Source organism: Scomber japonicus, chromosome 7, assembly GCF_027409825.1.
Source record: "Scomber japonicus isolate fScoJap1 chromosome 7, fScoJap1.pri, whole genome shotgun sequence".
Lineage (NCBI taxonomy): Eukaryota > Metazoa > Chordata > Actinopteri > Scombriformes > Scombridae > Scomber > Scomber japonicus.
The window spans coordinates 2,837,393-2,857,355 of NC_070584.1; the positions used below are offsets into that span (position 1 = coordinate 2,837,393).

The window sequence follows — 19,963 nt, forward strand, 5'->3', positions numbered from 1 at the left end:
TCTCCAGCTGGTCCAGAATGAGGCTGCACACATTCTGACAAAAACTAGTTTCTGTTTATCACTGTGCCTCCTCTCTGGCTGAGGTTTCTTCCCGTTAAAGGGTAGTTTCCCCTTGTCGCTGTCGCCAAGCTCTTGCTCATGGTGGGTCATGTTAAATTAAAGAGTACAGACTGAACCTGCTGTACGTGAGATTTGTAGAGAGAGATTCGTTGTTTTTTTCTTTTTAAGGGTTTTAGATTATAATAGCTGTATGATCTAAAACCCTTTAAAAAATGGTCTGATCCACACTCCGGATCAGAAGGTGGTGGTGATGCACCAAAAAACTGGATAACAACTGCCGTAAAATAAGAGGAAGAAGCGGAATCAGAAGAAAAAGGATAAGATGCAAAAAAAGAAAAAGAAGAAGAAGAAGCAGAGACAGGAAGTGTTCTCTGCTTTTGGCGCGGTCTTGATAGCGGTGTCGGCCATCTTGAAACCGCGCTCTGATTCAGGCAACTCTCGGAGACATTACAGGACCACACTACTCATTGATTGACATCTTATCTTTCTTTAAGAAGATACACTGTTTTGTGTCTTGCTTTAACGAAGAAAACAGATACTTTTGTTTTCTATTACTCACTTAGCGCTCAAGTAAACTCAGGATTGTTAAAATAACCGTTATGGCGACTGCTACCCCAAGCCGTGAAGCTGGCCGGCCGGCGGCCTCTACACCTCTGTCCCCGACCCGGATCTCTCGCTTACAAGAAAAACAAGATTTGCAGCACTTGAACGATAGGTTGGCCGTATATATCGACCGTGTCCGGGCATTGGAGCTAGAAAACGACCGGCTGATGGTGAAGGTGTCTGAGAAAGAGGAGGTGACTACTAGAGAGGTGAGTTGCACAAACATATCGAGCAGCAGGTTGAACGGTTTTCACTCGTGTACATGTCACAGGATCAGATCATTGACGGAGCAATATACGATATCTATCGACTGAAATGATTACAAAGGAATCCTTTACTATACACAGCGTGGGTGGCAACTGGCCATGAACAACGTCTAAATTGACCGACCATTTCAAATATTGTGCTCACAGACACTTAACAGTTGGTCAGTTCGCTCAAAGATATCTGCTACATTCGTTTAACAGCTTTGATAACACTGACATGGATATACTAGTGCTGTCCCTGCCGTGTTCAAACGTTTAACGGAACCGAGAAGATTGAGCGGGTATGTGTGGCGCGCCAATATAAAAATGATGTAAGATGTGACATCATGCGCAGCTTACTGAAATTTACGGCAGACTTAGCTATTATGTTTACATGTTTCGGTAACGCTGTGATGTGTTTACTACTGCACAAAAGTCTGTCTAAGACTAAGACTCAGCAGCTGACTAAAAAGTTTGGTGTTGGTTGTAATTTTGCACCATAGGTTACGTAAAAGACGGAACAGGTTTTGTTTGTGTACAGGCAGACAAAACATTTGGAGCCGTTGATTTAGTGCATCATAGTTTGGCATTTATACATTTATAGTCCTATGGTTACACGAGAGAGGCAGCACTACCTGCAGCGATATTGGTTATCTTATGGCCACTGTGTCCACACTAAGGGTTAAATTGCCGCAAGAACATAACATTATTTTTCAGATACGTCGCTATGCTTATTTATGTCCATGTAAGTTCTGAACAGATTTTTTATGCATGATCCATGTGTGCAAGCTAACAAGCTGCAGCTTTTAAGGAACTACACAATGTAACTGCATGTTGTGCAGGCATATTAAACGATTATGCACACACATTTTTAATTTATAAAGGGAGTGGAAATTGTGGAAATTATAGTTGAATTTAAAGATTGCACAACGGGAGATCTTTTGTCATCATGAGGATCTCAGTACAGTAGAATATATGTCGTTTACTTTTCAAATAGTCTGCTAATCAGAAATGTGCTCTGGGACATTTCTGCATTGCATAGTGACAGAAGTTGGGTTTAAAATAAGGGAAAATTAGGTTCAATCTATTTGCTATTTGTTCTTCAAAGCAGAGGTCTTATTGGCTGTTTGGCTGTCAGAGGTTTGCATCATGTGCTGAATCCTCTGAGGTTAAGCTCATTATTGTTGCTGACATCCAGTCTTCGCCATGCAAATGTTTTTCGGCTGATTGAAAAGACTTGTGCTCCTCAGTCGGCCTGCTCCATTTTTGAATTTTCACCCTTTTTTTTTTTCTTTTTTTTTTTTTTTAAGAATGAACCCAGCTGTTCAGTGTGGTCCACCAGCTTTAATCCTTGCTTTTTTAGCCTCATAATTATCTTCTCACTTACATGGCCAGTTCTTCACTAAAGTTGTGTATCTCTCACTTTCAGATGTTATGATGCGTATCTAGATACACAGTCCATGATCCAACTCAAAATGATATATATTAGTACGATATGATACATTTCAATTGAAAGCTGACACATTTTCCTTCAGCTGATATAAGGAATTAATATTTCTGCTTTTTGAATAGTGTGAAAGTTAGCACATAAACATCAATATAGGATTTCTTGTTAAAGACTAAATCATAAATACTCCAGAAAGATCTGTCCTCTGACACACCGACAGTAGCAAACATGGAGCTACAATCTAACTTTTTACACACATCCCCTTCATAAGTAAGATGTGTGCTTCCCCAACATGTTTTATATCTCTGCATGTGTGGAAGAATGTAAATGTCAGACAACATGCCATACCAAACCAACATTTATTTCAGTGTGAAGTAGGACTTTCTCTCTCTAATCACTGATAATTGAGAGAGAGAATGTGCACTAACCACTCGACCACTAGGGCGCTCCAATCACTTTTGAATTAGTTTGAGGATGTTACATCACTGAAGACTACTACTGTATGCAAACCCAGCCCAACCCAACAACAACAGTTTTCTCGCTGAGGCAACTAGTAATGAATTTGTGTGTCCCTCCCTTTTAGGTGACAGGACTCAAGTCTCTGTATGAGGCAGAGTTAGCTGATGCTCGACGGGTTTTGGATGAAACTGCTAAAGAGAGAGCCAGGCTCCAGATAGACCTGGGCAAGTCTCAGGCTGAGCTGGAAGAAGCCACTCGCAGGTAATATGATACAGTACACCTAAATATCATGCAACTCACATTGTTTAAGAGACAAGGTAAGCATTTGGAATCAGGGTCAGTGGCGAGATGGTTGGAGATGATAACTGTCTTCTCCTTGCTCTGTTCATGTATTTCAGTGCCAAGAAGAAGGATGGTGATCTTGCAGCCGCAGTGTCCAGGGCCAGTGCTTTGGAAGGCCAGCTGAACCAGAATGAAGCTGCTCTTTCTACAGCTCTAAGCCAGAATGCTGCTCTGACTTCTGAACTGGCTGACATCAAGAGCCTGCTTGCTAAGGTGTGTGCTTCAGGGTTTTAAAAATATTTTCTAATATCAAATTTGAGTGTAGCCCGATTACTGTTCATAGAGCCTAAAAGTCTCCTTGGGGCATCTTTAGCAATCAACATGTATGTTGACTGCAGAGCCAAACCAAACATGAACTCATTTTACTTTCAAGTAGAAAGTCTGTCTGGAATTTGATATTCAGTATTCCTCTGCTTTCTGCATTCCCTTGTTGTCCAAAAACAATTAAAACCACGTCCACACTGTGCTGGGCTAGGTGACATGTCCCTTGTCCTCACCATGGTTACTTTAGTTATTTGAGAGATGACTCCAAAGACTATTAACAGTTAAGTTTTCACTCTCTGGAAGTCCCTGAAGACACATACTTTGTGTTTGACATCATTTTTGGAGAAAGAAATCTGTCATCCTATTCTGAAAAGCCTTTCTCCTTCTCCCTCATTGATAAAGAATCCAGATGTATGAAAATGTAAAGCTGCTCGACAGATGATGTCTCATCCTTCACTCAAAGTCCATTCTTAGTGTATGTGCACTATGGATTTAAGGGCTTCCATATCACACATGTTGTCACACACACATGTACAAGTTGCGTACTGGATCACAATTGGCTCCCAACTAGTTGTGATGTCAACAATTTCCACTTTGAGCAGATGAATGTGAAAACATAAACTGTACATACATCACATCCCAAACATCCAACTCAAGGAAAAAAAAAGAATCACATCTTCTTAGTATGTTGGAGTGTCCATTGAATATCCATGTGCTAACATTGTCTATGGTGTCACCTGATCTAAAGGCAGATGACAGCCATGCTGTTGCTAAGCGCCAGCTGGAAGCAGAGACACTAATGCGTGTTGACTTGGAGAACCGCTGTCAATCACTAAGCGAAGAGCTGGAATTCAGGAAGAGCATGTTTGACGAGGTAAGGAAGTCTGGTGTGTGTGTGTGTGTTGGTGTGTGTGAGAGCGATGACATATATATATGATGTATATAACCGACAGTTTCAAATAGTTTTCAAATAATTTGATTATTTAATCTAATAGTTACCATTCTTAAATTAATCATGTGAAAATTATGACAAATGACCAGAAAAGGGATTATTAAGTCTGACTTCAACATGGCATAGACAAGTTATTACATTTAACAACAAAATGACAAACACATCATGATACATGTTGCATACTGCCCATCCTACTGTGATGAATAACATGCGACTTCAATAAGATTTGAACATAGACCTAAGCTAAATGAGTTCTGGTCAAAGGTTTCAAAACATCCTGCTGTTTATTAGCAGTTGATTATGTGTATTGTAATGTACTCTGCTCAGAACTAAGAATGCAAAGCAAAAAATTCCTCCCAGTTGCTCCCATCTTTCAATCAATCAATCAATCAATCTTTATTTATATAGCACCAAATCACAAAAAAGTAATCTGAAGGCATCTCAATCTTTGTCCCTGTGTTTAGGAAGTGCGTGAGTCCCGGCGTCGCCAAGAGCAGAGAATAGTGGAGGTGGACTCTGGAGTCAGGCAGGACTACGAGTTCAAACTGGCACAAGCTTTACAGGTATGTAAATAACTTTTCCTATAACTCTGCATCCTCTGCATGTAGACACAGAGGGAACAAGGAAGCTGCTGCTCACACTGTGTTTCCTGTGTACACACAGTGTCACATTGTACTTTATCAGCTCTCAATTTTAATAAAACATTTTGATGAGATTTTTTATCTTTTTTTTTTTTATCAGCATTTATGTTCTGTGAAACAAAATCTAGCGTTTTAAGGGCAATGAAACCTATGAACCTAATGCATAGCTGCTGTACTAGACTATGCTTGCATGTTGGAGAGCAGTGAACTTACACTTGGCTGATTCAGACACTGATCATTTTTTATTCTTAAAAAGCTTTTAACCTCTTAACGCACGCTGTTCCGCCTACGGGACGGGACGGATGTTAGGAGGTAGCGACACGTTCTTCTGAATGTTTTAAACACAAACCCTTAAACATTTATACTCATGCCGTACATTGTTGGAAAGCTTAGATTGCCCTGATTCATTCAAGACCACTCGCGACTTATATGGTTGCTCACAGCCGTAATAGTATTAGCGATTAGCTCGGCTATCCACTCAGCTAAGTGAGAAAAGCTATAATGCCTACATACCTTCAAAGTCTTCCCTTTATCCACAACGATCATCTTATGACACAGGACTTGATCTACAGCTCGCCAAGTATCCATTCTTGTGAAATATGAAATCCGTTTCCATAAAACCGAAATACTTTCCTCAATATGTCAACATGTATTTAGTCCAACACGTAACATAATAACACAAATAACAAACCATATACGGTCCGTTTATGTCATTTCCTGACCTGCACGTCCATCTCAGAGTACACGTGACTAGATTTTTACGACCGTGAGCCTGTTCTGCTTCTGACGACACCACACACAAGCCAATCGGTGTTTAGGATTAGGCAGTACATGTCTCCAAAGCCAATGAGGACATGTGACCGACGACAATGGCGACATGGCTTTGATTGACAGCTGTTGCAGCCTATGGAAATATTTGGTGAAATGAAGTTGATAACCTTTTAGCCAATAGTCTGAGGTTTCCAACGGTGTATGACACTAAGCTATCATGTTTGGCTGTCCATAAACAAACTCCAAGCGTAACCGCTGTGCGCCCTGTGCGTAAAAGAGTTGAACCATATATCATTACGCACACAGCATTTTGGTACACGGTTGGTTCTTCTTCGACTTAACATATGACTTATAAACAGATAGATAGATAGATAGATAGATAGATAGATAGATAGATAGTCAGTCAGTCAGTCGGATGGATATGGCCAAACAAAAAAAATTGTTATATATAATAATAATAATAATAATAATAATAATAATAATAATAATAATAATAATAATATGGTGTCAGCTTTCAGTAGAGACCAAGATTTTGATTGTAGGCAAAGGGGATGTGAAGTTATAGGTGTTTGATTGTGGTTATACAGCTTTGGTAACCAAGTGTCCATTTGGAGTCTCCAAAAAGGACCTGAGGAAAACGCATGGACATACCTGTTGAAAAATAACTCTGAAAAATTCATCTTTTGGTCTTTTGACTCCAAATTTGGACTGCATGAAGCCAAGACCTGTGGCTGTGGCCTCATTGTGTCTATATCCCACTGAGAGGTCCCTGAATGTCTGTATACATGTCATTGTAAAGGCAAACCTACGGGCGAGTAAACAACCCTATTATTGTAACCTCTGCCACTCTTTGTCAGTAAGTCACAGAATCACACAGACACTTTTACAAGAATCCTGAGAGTGTTACCTTTCCAACGATACCAGACACATCTCTGAGTCTCAATTAGGGCTGGGCGATATATCGAGTATACTCGATGTATCGCGGCTTGTTCTCTGTGGGATGTAGAAAATGACTATATCATGAATATTCGAGTATACATTCAATTTACACGCAGTTTGTTTTTAGTCGCGGCCCGTTGAACTACAGGTTTCTCTCACTCTCTCATCTCTCCGCACAGAGAGATAAAACAAGCGCACCTAGTTACGTACATCACATTCTGTTGTGCGTGCAACGTCATATGCCCGGCAGCATGTAGCAGCAGTAGCAACGATCTCAGGTCGCGGGAGCAGCAGGTGATATGGACAAGTGGAGGAGGGAGATTTAATTCCCAAAAAAACAATTCAGGATCCATCATCTGGCGGTGGTTTGGGTACAAGAGGGAGGACGTTGAACAACAAACCGTAATATGTAAAGTATGTCATAAAAGCGTTACCACAAAAGCTGGTAGTACAACAAAGTTATATCACCATGTGTGCTTGAAACTCTGCAAGAGCACATCTCCGGCCAGTGACATATTGAAGAAAGTGCCGAAGCAACCAGTACTGACGCAACTGGCGTCTTCTTTTTCCAGAACAGCAATACGACTAAAAATATTCCAAAACAGAAGGAGATAACGTCCGCAGTAACACACCACACAGAGATAGACATGGCCCCAGTGAGTGTGGTTAAAAGCCCGGATTCAGAAAGATCATCGACATACTTGATATAATCTACCTAGCAGAGACAGCTCTACCTTTATATCCTCGTGGCATTATGCACAAAATGTGCACTTTTATTTAGTGTTGTTTGAAATGTTTAATAGTGACATGATTCAGAAAAAGGCACTTTATTGTATTCATTTGTTTAAATATTGTACTGGCATTATGTAAAAAAAGTGCACTTTAATTTAGTGTTGTTTTGAAATGTCATCTCAGTGACACCCTGCGCAAAAGTGCATATTTTTCTTTTAAAATATCTTTGTGGCATTATGCACAAAATGTGCACTTTAATTTAGTGTTATTTTGATATATTAGTTACATCATGCATAAAAGACACTTTATTTGTTTTGAAATGACATGTTTGTGCCACTGCTTAATAACTCTTTAATAAATACAGTTTTGATGAATTTGTTTAGTTGTGATTTGGCATGAATGTTTAAAATCGGCATATATTAATGCAGTATGAACAATGTTTTAACGTAGAAACGTAGAATCATCATGCTGGCATGATTGTATGCATCAAAGTGTTAATTCAAGGCTAAGGCAAAATATCGAGATATATATCGTGTATCGTGAAACGGCTTAAAAATATCGGGATATTAGTAAAAGGCCATATCGCCCAGCCCTAGTCTCAATCTATGTGGGATCTGTGCTGCTCACAACTTGGGCATGTCGTTTAGGCTAACAACATAAAAAATAGGGGCGTGTATTAAGAGGTTAAAAAGTATGAAAATGAAGTGAGCTACAGTGTTGTGAATATGGCTTGGTTATGGTTTTGTAATGATTAAGTGCTGTAGAACTATGCAGTTTCCTGAATTGACCATGTGAACTATTAATGTACCCAATGAAATAAGTCGTGTGTGATCCCACCAGGACTTACGGAAGCAACATGATGAACAAGTGTCTCTTTACAAAGAAGAACTGGAGCAAACCTTCCAGGCAAAGGTGAGTGAAAAATCTCTTTTTTCCTTTTGTCTTTTGATACCCTGACATATCCACACTCACACACAGTCTGTGTTGGTCTGTAGTTGGATAATGCCAAGATGTCCTCAGAGATTAATGACAAGGCGATGAGCACAGCCAGAGAGGAGATGCAGGAGTCTCGTATGAGAATAGAGAGCCTTGGATATCAGCTGAGTGCCCTGCAGAAACAGGTACACACACATTTTGCCCTTCAGCTTCATAAGCTGTATTAATTGTCAATTACAGTGGTAGGATGTTGATGTGTTTGTATTTGTAGGCAGCTGCGTCAGAGGATCGTATCAGAGAGCTTGAGGAAATTCTGTCAGCAGAGAGAGACAAGCACCGCCGTGCCATCGAGGGAAAAGAGCAAGAGATGAGTGAGCTTAGAGACAGAATGAACGCTCAGCTCAGTGAATATCAGGAGCTGCTGGATGTGAAGCTCGCCCTGGATATGGAGATCAATGCATACAGGAAACTGCTGGAAGGAGAGGAGCACAGGTACAACACAAACCTTTTCCTCAATAATCCAATTTGAATGTCATTCTTTAGTAATACTAACTTTGTACGTGTAATCTCCTCCAGATACATTTCACATAATCACTGCCATATCAGTGCAAAAGGAAAACAAAAATGGATAAAAAGAAAGAAAAGGGAGAACATTTAACATGAATAGTTTTGGATTTCCACAGTGCGTAACATCCGTCCCTGCCTACTTTAAAGTTCAGTGTTGTTATTACTGCTATAGATTTGGACATTACTGTAGGAATTTTGCAAAATTGCATTAATTCTGGCCATTGCAAGAGCGGTTAGGGTTGTCAGGGTAGTTGCTAATGTTTAACGGTAAACCTCATAGGATTCAATACTCAATTCTAATTAGATAAAAGTCAGTTTGTCATATGAATAGGAAGATATTGTCATTTCTGATAACCTTAGACCCTGGTGTGTCATTCACTCACTGGTGAACTGTGTGCTTCTTACCAGACTCAAGCTGTCCCCTAGCCCATCAGCTAGACTCACTGTCTCCAGGATAACAGGATCTTCCTCCTCCCGCACCTCCAAGAGGAAGAGAGTGGAGGTAGAGGCTAAAGATGTGCCAGAAGCTGGAAGAGGAGAGGAGCAGCTGCTGGTGTCAGAAGAGGCCACGGCTAGTGGAGCCGTCACCATATCACCCACTGACATGGATGGAAATGCTGTAACACTCACCAATGATACTGAGCAGGTGTGTTCTTTTTTGAATCAGTAGTAGTTTCTTCTCACACAGAAAAAAATTAAAGTGAACCAAAATGCGTCATCATAATCCAGGTGAGAACATTGTGTCCTCTCACTGGTCAGATTATCTGGGGTGGGACAGAGAATGTGAACACAAGGGGATAGTCCTGTCTGGCCAAATATCAACAAGCCACTGCTACTTTGTTTCTAATCCAATCACATTCATTCTCCAGCTCTATCAGCAACACCATTTTGATCATCCATATCTAGTTAGCTCAAACTTACAAAATGTGGGTTGTGTCTTGGTTAGATAAAGGTTACATCACATTCCCATAAATGAACCCTTATTGTTTATTTAGTTGATTGGTAAGTAAGCTGAAATGATCTGCTTGTGTGTGCAAGAAACATATTTATTTAATGCAAATTCCGAGTAGCATCACAGTCTCAACAAAAACTGGAAAAGATTCCACTGTGATGGTACTAAATGCTGATCATGTAAACTAGAAGTAAGTCCACACAAACGATCTAACTGATGTAAGTCATTGTTAAAAGATTCTGGGTTTTTTTGCCTCTGCAGGACCAGCCTTTGGGCAACTGGAGGTTGAAGAGACAGGTTGATGATGGTGATGAGATCATCTACAAATTCTCCCCCAAGTTTGTCCTCAAGGCTGGACAGTCAGTCACGGTAAGAAATGGTAGACAATAGGTGTGTTTGACAGGGCTCAAATGTTTTCTGGAAATTCTAATTTAATACTTGCTTTGTTTGTGTAATTTTGTATACAGGCTAAAATGGTCACTTCATCCAAAACACACACAAACAATTTGTGTGAACAGTTTTAGATAAAACTTTTTTTGTTTTTTCTTACTGCTGATTATATTTTTTCACTCTCCTTCAATTTAAAGTATTCTCTTTTCAGTTTTTGTTAATATTGTCAAAAAGGTGAATCTTCTGCTTTACTTTAGTTCTACTTTGTTTATTGCTGAGGTTGTACTAAGTGATGGTGGTGTACTAGGGTGTATTATTTTGAAAGGTGTTGCTAATATTTTGCCCTCATGTGTGTGTTAAAGGAGTGGACAAAATATTAGGAACACCATTCAATATAATGAACCCTAGTACACCACCATCACTCAATAATAAACATGAAGTAGAACTATCATCTTCTTGTCAACAAAAATGAAAAAATAAAATAGAATTAATATCAGCTGTTGTATTGGATTGCATTAGATTGCACAGGTGTACATAAGGAGGCCAGTGAGTGTATATTATATAGTTGAGTTGTTTACTGAACTATATTCTACAGTAATCAGAAGTTCTATAATATTATATAGTTAAGTTGAATTATATTATAGTTGAGTAATATACAGTGTAAGCTGTAGGAGAGCGACTGTAGCTTCAATAGTATTAGCTTCACATTTTTTTGCTGAATCTGCTTTGTGCTTTCTCTTCATGGCTGCTGTATGAGAAACATGAGAGTGGTGACTTCAAGTTGACGTTTTGTAACATCAGCTGATGAAATGCACAGTCGTCCTGCATTCAGTTCAGCATGGTGCAGGTGTTGGCTGAACATATACATCACTGTAAATGTGTGTGGGAATTTGCCAGATTATAAGTGTTGGATTTGCGGGAATCAATTAAATGATGTACAATACCCACAATCCTGTGCTGTGTGTGTATATAGGTGTGGTCTGCAGATGCTGGCGTTGCCCACAGTCCACCATCTGATTTGTTGTGGAAGAGCCAGGCTTCCTGGGGAACTGGAAATGACCTCATTACCACTTTGATCAACGCTGATGGCGAGGTAACGACATTTCACATTCTACCCGTTTCCTCTGCTATATTTTTTTGTGATTAACAGTTTTTATTGATTTCTTTTAAAACATTACAATGCAATATACTTAACATCACAAATACTTAACCCCCCCCCCCCCCCTCCCCTAACCCAACAAACTTCTTGTCACTACCCACACAGTCAGCCTTGGTTGTTAACACAAATACATTTTATGCAATAGGCAGAGAAAACAAGGGGAAAGCAAAAAAAAATAACAAATAAATAAATACATTGGTAGACTCTATCAACCTTCCTCTGCAGCAGCAGTCCAGACATGAACACAGTTCAAATATGCGTATTCTCCCCACATAGATTTATACAGTCACCACCTCGCTCAACACTCCCGTATGGTACATCCCAGGTCAGTAGTCCTCCAGGGAGGTCAGGTATTTGCCCCACTTTTTAGCATACACATTCATTCTTCCCGACCGTTTGTATGAAATTTTTTCAAAAGCTGCAACTCTTGCCATCTCTGCAGTCCATTCTCGGAAAGGCGGCACCCCCTCTGTCTTCCAATTCCTGAGAAGAATCTGTCTGCCTATCATAAGACTAGTTTGAACCCAATTTTTAATGTAGTTATCTCCCCTTGGTAGGATCGAACCGTCACCTAGAACAAACACTCTTGGGCTAAGAGGAATTTGAGTCCCTGAGACCTGACAGATATTCTCACATAGCCTTTCCCAAAATTCTTGAACTTTATCACAGGACCATAAAACATGAATTAAATTGCCTTGCTCCGACTTGCATCACCAACAATTTGGTGTTTGACTTAACCCAAGTCTATACAACCTAGAGGGAGTCCAATAAAAGCGGTGCATAATCTTAAACTGCATTAAATGAATTTTGGCATCCCTCGACATTAATTTCATATTTTTAAAAATATTCTCCCACTCTTCAGCCTCCCATGACAGGTTCAGATCCTTTTCCCATATCTTTTTTAGAACTGATATAGCTCCATTACCCTGGTTGTTAATCAACATGGAGTAATATTTAGATGCCTCATGACCCCTACCATAGTTCTTTATCACATCATTTAATAAATCTGCAGCTTTAGGAGCTGATGTGTTATCGCCGAAAATCCCTGACAGCAGATGGCGAAGCTGTAAATATCTAAAAAACTGAGACCTGGGAATCCCAAAATGCTGTACAATGTCATCAAAAGATTTTAATATACCATCGTGATATATATCGCCCAGCTTGACAATGCCTTTCCCCAGCCAATCCTTCCAGAGAAAAGGAGATTTGTTAATACAAAGTTTTGGGTTCATCCAAATACTCGAACAGGCGTTCAGATATGGATCCAGATTAAACAGTTGTGCAACTTTAATCCACATTAATTTTAAATTACCAAAATAAACCTATGGGCGAGTATTGATGTGTCGTGATGTGCTGACTGACTGTCCTACAGGAGGTGGCCAGCAGGAGTGTAACCAAGACTCAGGTGGAAGTAGAGAATGGAGAAGAAGAGGAGGGAGAGGAACAAACAGTGAGTATGCTTGTTTTTATTTCCAGATTTAGCTGTATGATTATCCAAAAACACTTTGCTCCCCTTTTACTTCAGACTTGTGGTGGTGGGTGGTCAAATTAATAATAATAATAATAATAATAATAAAATATAAATAAATGACTCAATGTTTTAAAAACATTTTCTCCACAATAGTTTGTAGTGTCTCACACACGTGTTGAAAATAAAATGTCATGTAAAAAGGGTTCGTGCCCACACAATCTCACAGTATGAGTAATAGTCTGATGTGTAATGACCAACATCATACATTCAGACCTCAGCTATCAACATATTGAAGTTATGTACTCGGCCTCATCATTTTGATTTGTCATCCACATACAAAGTAACATAACATGAACATATTTCATAACATTGTCTAAGTGAAAGGAAACAACTGTACACATAGTGTGGTTCATATGTTTATCATCATTCTCATCTTCTAGTTGCATGTATTGTAAGTTCACACATGAACCTTTATTAACTCACTTATTTATTAACTTATTTATTTATTTATAAACACTTGTTTATTAAAACACTTTTTTGTGTTTATTCTGCCGCAATATCTGTTAGCAATTAATGTCCAAAATGTTCCAAAGTAGAACAACAAAAAATTATGTATTGATGTCAGATTGTTGTCAGCATTTTTTTTTTAACCCTTCTTGATTTTACAGTTAACCATAGTTGATTTTTCTGATAATCATTTGTGTTTTGTCTTCAGGGAAAGGTGTCATCCAGAGAGTGTGCCATCATGTGAAGTCTTCTTGTTCTGTTGCTGGCTTTGGTTTCAACATTATATTTTTTATTTGCCCAGAGCCACTCAGATATGACCCTGGTCATTGCCTCATTATTTGATGTTTTTTATTGTTTAAGACAATATTAGAATTTTTGGACTAATGGACTGTTTTTACTGCTCTTGCATTTCTGGACCTGCTTTAATATGAGTAATTTCTCTAAACATGACTTGCAATACCAATGTGTGTGTATCATGCAAAGATAATGAGTGAACATGTGTCACAATCATTAACAGTCTGACACACAACATGTGTCAGACTGTGGTGAGGTAACTGAATATTCCCACCCCTACTAACATTACTCTACCTGTCAATGATTGCTTCCACTGGCTGTCTTTCATTCATCAGTAAGCATTTTGGTTTTATTTTTCATGCACAGTAGAACCCTAACCCTAACCCTGCACATAAATCAACTTAAAGTTTTCAGCCTAAAGAACATCCCTGTATAACTCCAACATTTAGACCCTTTTGACCAAGAGGTCTTGAAGTTTTCCTCATCTGTAAATATATATGTCAGTGGTTATCACATTTTTCTGTGTCTTTCATGGAAAGAAGTGAGTGGAAATGCAGATGAAACTGCATTGATTTTAAAAGCCTGATGAAAGGATGCATTATGTGATTGTGTTGAAAAATGGATTTCACTGATCAAATATTAGCTTTTGAAACCACTACTGGTTTGCAGTCCTTTGTCATTTGTTGGGCTTCAAAGCTTAGATCACCACAAATGAACTCCCGACCTCTGGAACACACTGCCCCCCCCCCCCCTTATCAACGCCACACACACACACACACACACACACACCTTTTCTCCCTCTGCCTCATCTCTGTCCTTCATTCTTCCCCTCTTCTTTGTTTCTTCAAAGACAGCACCCAATGAAATGTGACTTAATGTGACCTCACTCTTACCTGTGGTGAGTCAGCAGCAGTGGCCAGTTAATATCACATTCTTCTGAACAGTACAGTTTATTGGAATAAAACCTTGGAACGATGATGTGTAACAGTTACTTAGTATGTGCAGCATATAAAGTCTCGTGTCTTGCCTCCTGTTGACAGTCAGTTCAGGATTCATTATTGTTGCAGTTCAGATTCAGTTTAGCATCACCATCTGAAGATAAGTGGTGTTCAGGCTCGGTTGCTTTAGTCACTTGAGTCAAGAAAATGAGCTGCAGCCGCACACAGAGCAGAAACGGGGAAGTGTGCATACAGACAGGAGAGAAAAGAAATTGATGCTTAACTTCATGTGGTAATCATGTCATGAAATTAGCACTGTCTGGAAGCACACTACAGAGGGTAGATGAAACAACTGTCACACAGGAATGGATCCACATGCATCTCTTGCATCAAAGAGGTGTTAGGTAATTAGGTTTACAGCCATAAACATGGATAACTCATGGTTATGTGTTAGCTTTTTTATAATAACAGTAACCAAGGTTTATCTGGTGGTGAGTTTCTGGAACCATGATACAATAACATTGCTGCTCCGAAAAACACTAAGTTGCCAAATTATGGCTCAAGTTGTACAGACTGGATGTGGGTTGGTATGTTTATCCTAGTTTGGCTGTTGAAATAATGAAAAGAAAAGCTGTCTGGCTGGCTTAATCGGTCTAAAATATTAAACTGACATGACATCTAAGTAAACATAAGGTAAACTGTGAAACAACACTTGTATGATGCATTTGAGATGATATTCAGATGGTTGCATTATCTTTATAATCTTGTTATTTTTGGAATTGCAGTACATTGTATGGGAGTTGCTCTTATTGTTTATACACCTTGTGTGCCATCTCTGAAAACTCTATTTCTCTTGTATGTTTGTATTCTGTGTGTTACATTGCTAGTTATTTTTCTGTAGAGTTTGGTCAATGTAATCTGTTTGTTTACATGAAATACTTCAATTATTAGCTTGTGTTTAGGAGCTCTGGGGTGATTAAGGTTGGGTGTAATCCGAAGAGCATAAAATCCGATTCCTGCGTGGCCAAACTGCCATTTACCATTGACCCCACGTTTAATATAACGTCATTTTGTATTTATCCTCTTAATCTGAAATAGCTCCTAGTTTTTTTGCATATTAGTGAAGACCAAAATGCAATATTTAGGACAGGTAAAATAAAGAAAGGAGGATCAGTTAAATGACTTGGGTCTGTTACTGATAGTTGCGACACAGCTCTGAATTAATATTGGACATAAGCACCCAAGTTTTAATCACTGGAGCAAACACCTGTCATGTTCATGTAAGTGGGGGTGGGGCTTAATTCATTCATAAATAAGTGTTGTTGAACTGCTTTTTGTACACACAATAAACGTTTTACATATATTCATTTGGTATTGGTTATAGATTAACCTGCAGGAAGACAAATGTCCTCCCCTCCATTGTAAACATAGGTGCTTTTCATCATCTAATATATGCTCTCCCCACTCCTTGCCCCTGACCCGGAAATCGTTCCCAGGGCCGTCCAAGGGGTCCAATCAGGCCCACTGGATAACTTTATGACATTTGAAAATTACAGAAAAGTTATTAAAATTTTTCAATAAAATACACTGCTAGTATTACTTATTTTTGCTTGCCATTTACAATCAAGAACATCCAACTCGAGATAATCGACTTGCAATGAGATTCAGATTTGAATTACACTAATGATCTAAAGCTGGCAACTGCTCAGGATTTGACACCTAATATTGATGCATTTATGAAGGCTAAGATTGTTGAAATGTTAATCATTTTTCTTGAGACATATCAGGCTGTTCATCTGTTTTGTAAATATATGCTTTACTATTCAGTTATAATATACAGTGGTGGCCAAAATGATTAGAAGACTTGGCATATTTAGGAGGTTTCAGTTGTTTTTGTTGAATTGGCCATTAAAACACCCATAAAACGAATGAAATATCAAAATGCTCTATAGGCAAGGCAAGGCAGTTTTATTTATATAGCGCATTTTATACACAATGGCAATTCAATGTGCTTTACATAAAACAGAAAAACATGTAATTTGAGAAACTACAATTAACCCCCCACCCCCCCATAATAAAAACAAAGTACAGAAAAATAGAAAGACATAAATAAAATGATTGCAGCATAAAATAATAAATTAGCTTTAAAATCATTAAAAGGACAAAGAGTGCAAATGAAAGATTAAAATGTAAAGTGCTTTAAAAGAGCTCAATCGTAAGCACAGGAGAAGAGAAATGTTTTTAACCTGGATTTAAAAGTGTTCACTGTTGGGGCTGATTTCAGTTCTGCTGGTAGTTTGTTCCAGTTGTGTGCAGCATAACAGCTAAAAGCTGCTTCACCATGTTTAGTTTGAACTCTGGGCTCAACTATCTGACCTGAGTCAGTAGATCTCAGAGCTCTACTGGGTTTATATTCTACTAACATGTCATTTATGTATTCTGGACCTAAACCATTCAGTGATTTGTAGACCAGTAGCAGAACTTTAAAATCTATTCTATAGCTGACTGGGAGCCAGTGTAAAGACTGTAGAACTGGAGTAATGTGCTCTGATCTCTTTGTTCTGGTCAAAACTCGAGCTGCGGCGTTCTGAATGAGCTGCAGCTGTTTAATGCTTTTTTGTGGGAGTCCAGTCAGAAGACCGTTACAGTAGTCGAGTCTACTTGAGATGAAAGCATGAATCAACTTCTCCTGGTCTGTTTGAGACATAAAACCCTTCACTCTGGATATGTTCTTAAGCTGATAGAAGGCTGTTTTGGTGACTGATTTGATATGACTGCTGAAAGTCAAATCTGAGTCTATCAGCACGCCAAGGTTTCGTACTTGGTCCCTAGTTTTTAGAGAGAGTGACTCGAGATGTTTACTGACAGCAATCCTCTTCTCTTTATTGCCAAAAACAATGACCTCAGTTTTGTCCTGATTTAATTGAAGGAAATTGTGGTTCATCCAATCAGTGACTTGCTCTAAACAGTGACACAATGACTGTATTGGACTGTAGTCATCTGGGGACAGTGCTAGGTATATCTGTGTGTCATCTGCATAACTGTGATAGTCTACATTAGAGTTCTGCAGAATTTGACCCAAGGGCAGCATATATAGACTAAACAGAAGGGGTCCAAGAACTGACCCCTGAGGAACTCCACACGTCATAGCCACTCGATCAGATTCATAACTTCCAATGGTCACAAAATAACTATAAACCCATCATAAGGAGATTTAGGTAATTTTCCTTATAAAAACCAAGCAGGCCTATTTCACTGTCAGGGTCACACAATCATGTTCCTTCACAGAAGAAGCCAAATTACTTGAGTCTTAGGACATAGGTGTGTGATTCTTTTGAATGTACAAGGCCTATCCTTCTCATTAAGTGATTGGTAACATCAGGGTTTTTTCACTGAGGCTACACCACCAATTGGTATAAATTCAAAGCCTCACTTAAATAAGTGTCAAGTCTTGAAGCACATGTTGCTCTTTGAACATGGCTAAGGTGAAGAAGGAGCTAACGAGTGAGCAATGGATTTGAATAAAGGCCCTTTTTGATGCTGGCTGGAGTTACTGCCACATAGCCATGGATTTGAGATGTAGTCCAAGCACTGTAAAGTAAACTTGTACTTTACAGACCGCCATGATTCACACCAGGGGAGAGGAGAAAAAGAAACTTTCAGACAGACAAGTGAAGCATCTCAAAATTAAGGACTGAAGAAAGACCTCACGAGAACTGCGTGATGAGATCAACACCACAACCCAGAGGAAAGTTTTACTGTTCAAAGCTTGATGAGCTCAATGAGAGTTCTCATTTCAGTCTCGTTGTAGTCTTTTTTTGGTCTCAAACTTTTCTCGTTTGTTTCTCCTAAAATTCACTAGGAGAAATAGGTGAGACATGACTACTAGCAACAGGAACCTTACTTGAGACATGACAGAGCTTTATTTGAGACCTCCTTTGGAAACAAAAATGAGCAATACTGGAGCATATATATTGACACTTGAAAAAAGGCCTTTATTAAAATCACCATCTTTAGTGTATAACACAGCAGCACTTTATAAAGCACAGTTTGAACATAATCATAACACTTGACATTTCTGACAATAGTGATCTCTTCAGAAGAAAATGCAGATTGCCTTGACCAACCAGTAACAACTATTTCAACTAGCAGTGTAAATGTGTGTTTTTTAATGTGTCTCCTCTCAGTGAAACTTCTTAAAGAAGTGTCTAACAGTGTTCCACACAGCTGCTCAACAATGCAGAGCATTTAATTACTCTAGTCTTTGAGCAGTATTTTGTATTATGACTTATTTGACCATGGTCACCTCAACTAATGTCTTCTCAACCGATGTCCATCCATCCCGTGTGCTATAGTGCATGATGTAAACTGCAAAAATGACAGAAAGCTCAAATTACAAATAAGAACACTGTGCTCCCAGTATGCAGGTCTACTTGTGGTTACTAGTATCTCTAAAAGTAGAACAGGAGGCAGAGCCTTCAGCTATCAGGCTCCTCTCCTGTGGAACCATCTTCCAGATTTGGTCCAGGGGGCAGACACCCTCTCTACATTTAAGAGTAGGCTTAAAACTTTCCTTTTTGATAAAGCTTATAGTTAGGCCTCTTAGAGCTCTTAGCTTATGCTGCTATAGGCTTAGACTGTCGGGGGACTCCCATGATGCACTGACCTCTCTCCTCCTCCCTCTCTCTCTCTATCCATCCATTAACATTCATGTACTGTTAATGCATTCAATAACCTAATCTTCTTCCCCGGAGTTGTCTGTGCTTTCTCGTCTCACAGGTAATCTGGGCCTGTAGACGTCCAGATGACAAATTCCAGTCCTGGACCTTCTAGCTTCATTGTTGATTTTCATTGTGCTTCTCTCTCCTATCCTTTCTCTCCTCTCAACCCCGACTGGTCGAGGCAGATGGCCATCCACTCTGAGTCTGGTTCTGCCTGAGGTTTCTTCCTGTTGAAAGGGAGTTTTTTCTTGCCACTGTTGCCAAGTGCTTGCTCATGTGGGAATGTTGGGTCTCTTTAAAATGAAAACCTGAAGAGTTCGGTTTAGAACCTGCTCTATGCGTAAAGTGCCTTGAGATAACTTTGTTGTGATTTGGTGCTATACAAATAAAGATTGATTGATTGATTGAAAATCAAAGCTTGGCATTTAACTTACATGTTTGTATTTTGTTTGTCTGTTGCCCATAGATTTTTATTTTTGTTTCAAATTCTCCATACAGACACACATATATACATATATACACATTCATAATTGTGGTAGCAGGAGTGCAGCAGATGTAATGAAGTCCACGCAG

The 19,963-nt window shown here is 39.1% G+C and overlaps 1 protein-coding gene across 1 annotated transcript; it reads left to right on the forward strand.

Moving 5' to 3' along the window:
- Nucleotides 1-450: 450 nt before the first annotated feature.
- Nucleotides 451-15,767, forward strand: lmnb2 (lamin B2). Its single transcript, XM_053321754.1, has 13 exons — nucleotides 451-872; nucleotides 2,939-3,075; nucleotides 3,213-3,369; nucleotides 4,169-4,294; nucleotides 4,837-4,935; nucleotides 8,296-8,367; nucleotides 8,451-8,576; nucleotides 8,663-8,883; nucleotides 9,367-9,604; nucleotides 10,172-10,279; nucleotides 11,274-11,393; nucleotides 12,832-12,909; nucleotides 13,646-15,767. The coding sequence occupies exons 1-13, from the start codon at nucleotides 660-662 to the stop codon at nucleotides 13,679-13,681; spliced, it is 1,731 nt and encodes a 576-aa protein (XP_053177729.1). The 5' UTR covers nucleotides 451-659; the 3' UTR covers nucleotides 13,682-15,767.
- The last annotated feature ends 4,196 nt before the right edge of the window (nucleotides 15,768-19,963 follow it).

Bases quoted from the DNA above. Each gene is read 5' to 3' on its own strand.
- lmnb2 (XM_053321754.1), top strand. From the start codon at position 660: ATGGCGACTGCTACCCCAAGCCGTGAAGCTGGCCGGCCGGCGGCCTCT. The intron at 3,370-4,168 runs GTGTGTGCTTCA...CCTGATCTAAAG, and splicing joins TCAAGAGCCTGCTTGCTAAG to GCAGATGACAGCCATGCTGT. The intron at 8,577-8,662 runs GTACACACACAT...TTGTATTTGTAG, and splicing joins TGAGTGCCCTGCAGAAACAG to GCAGCTGCGTCAGAGGATCG.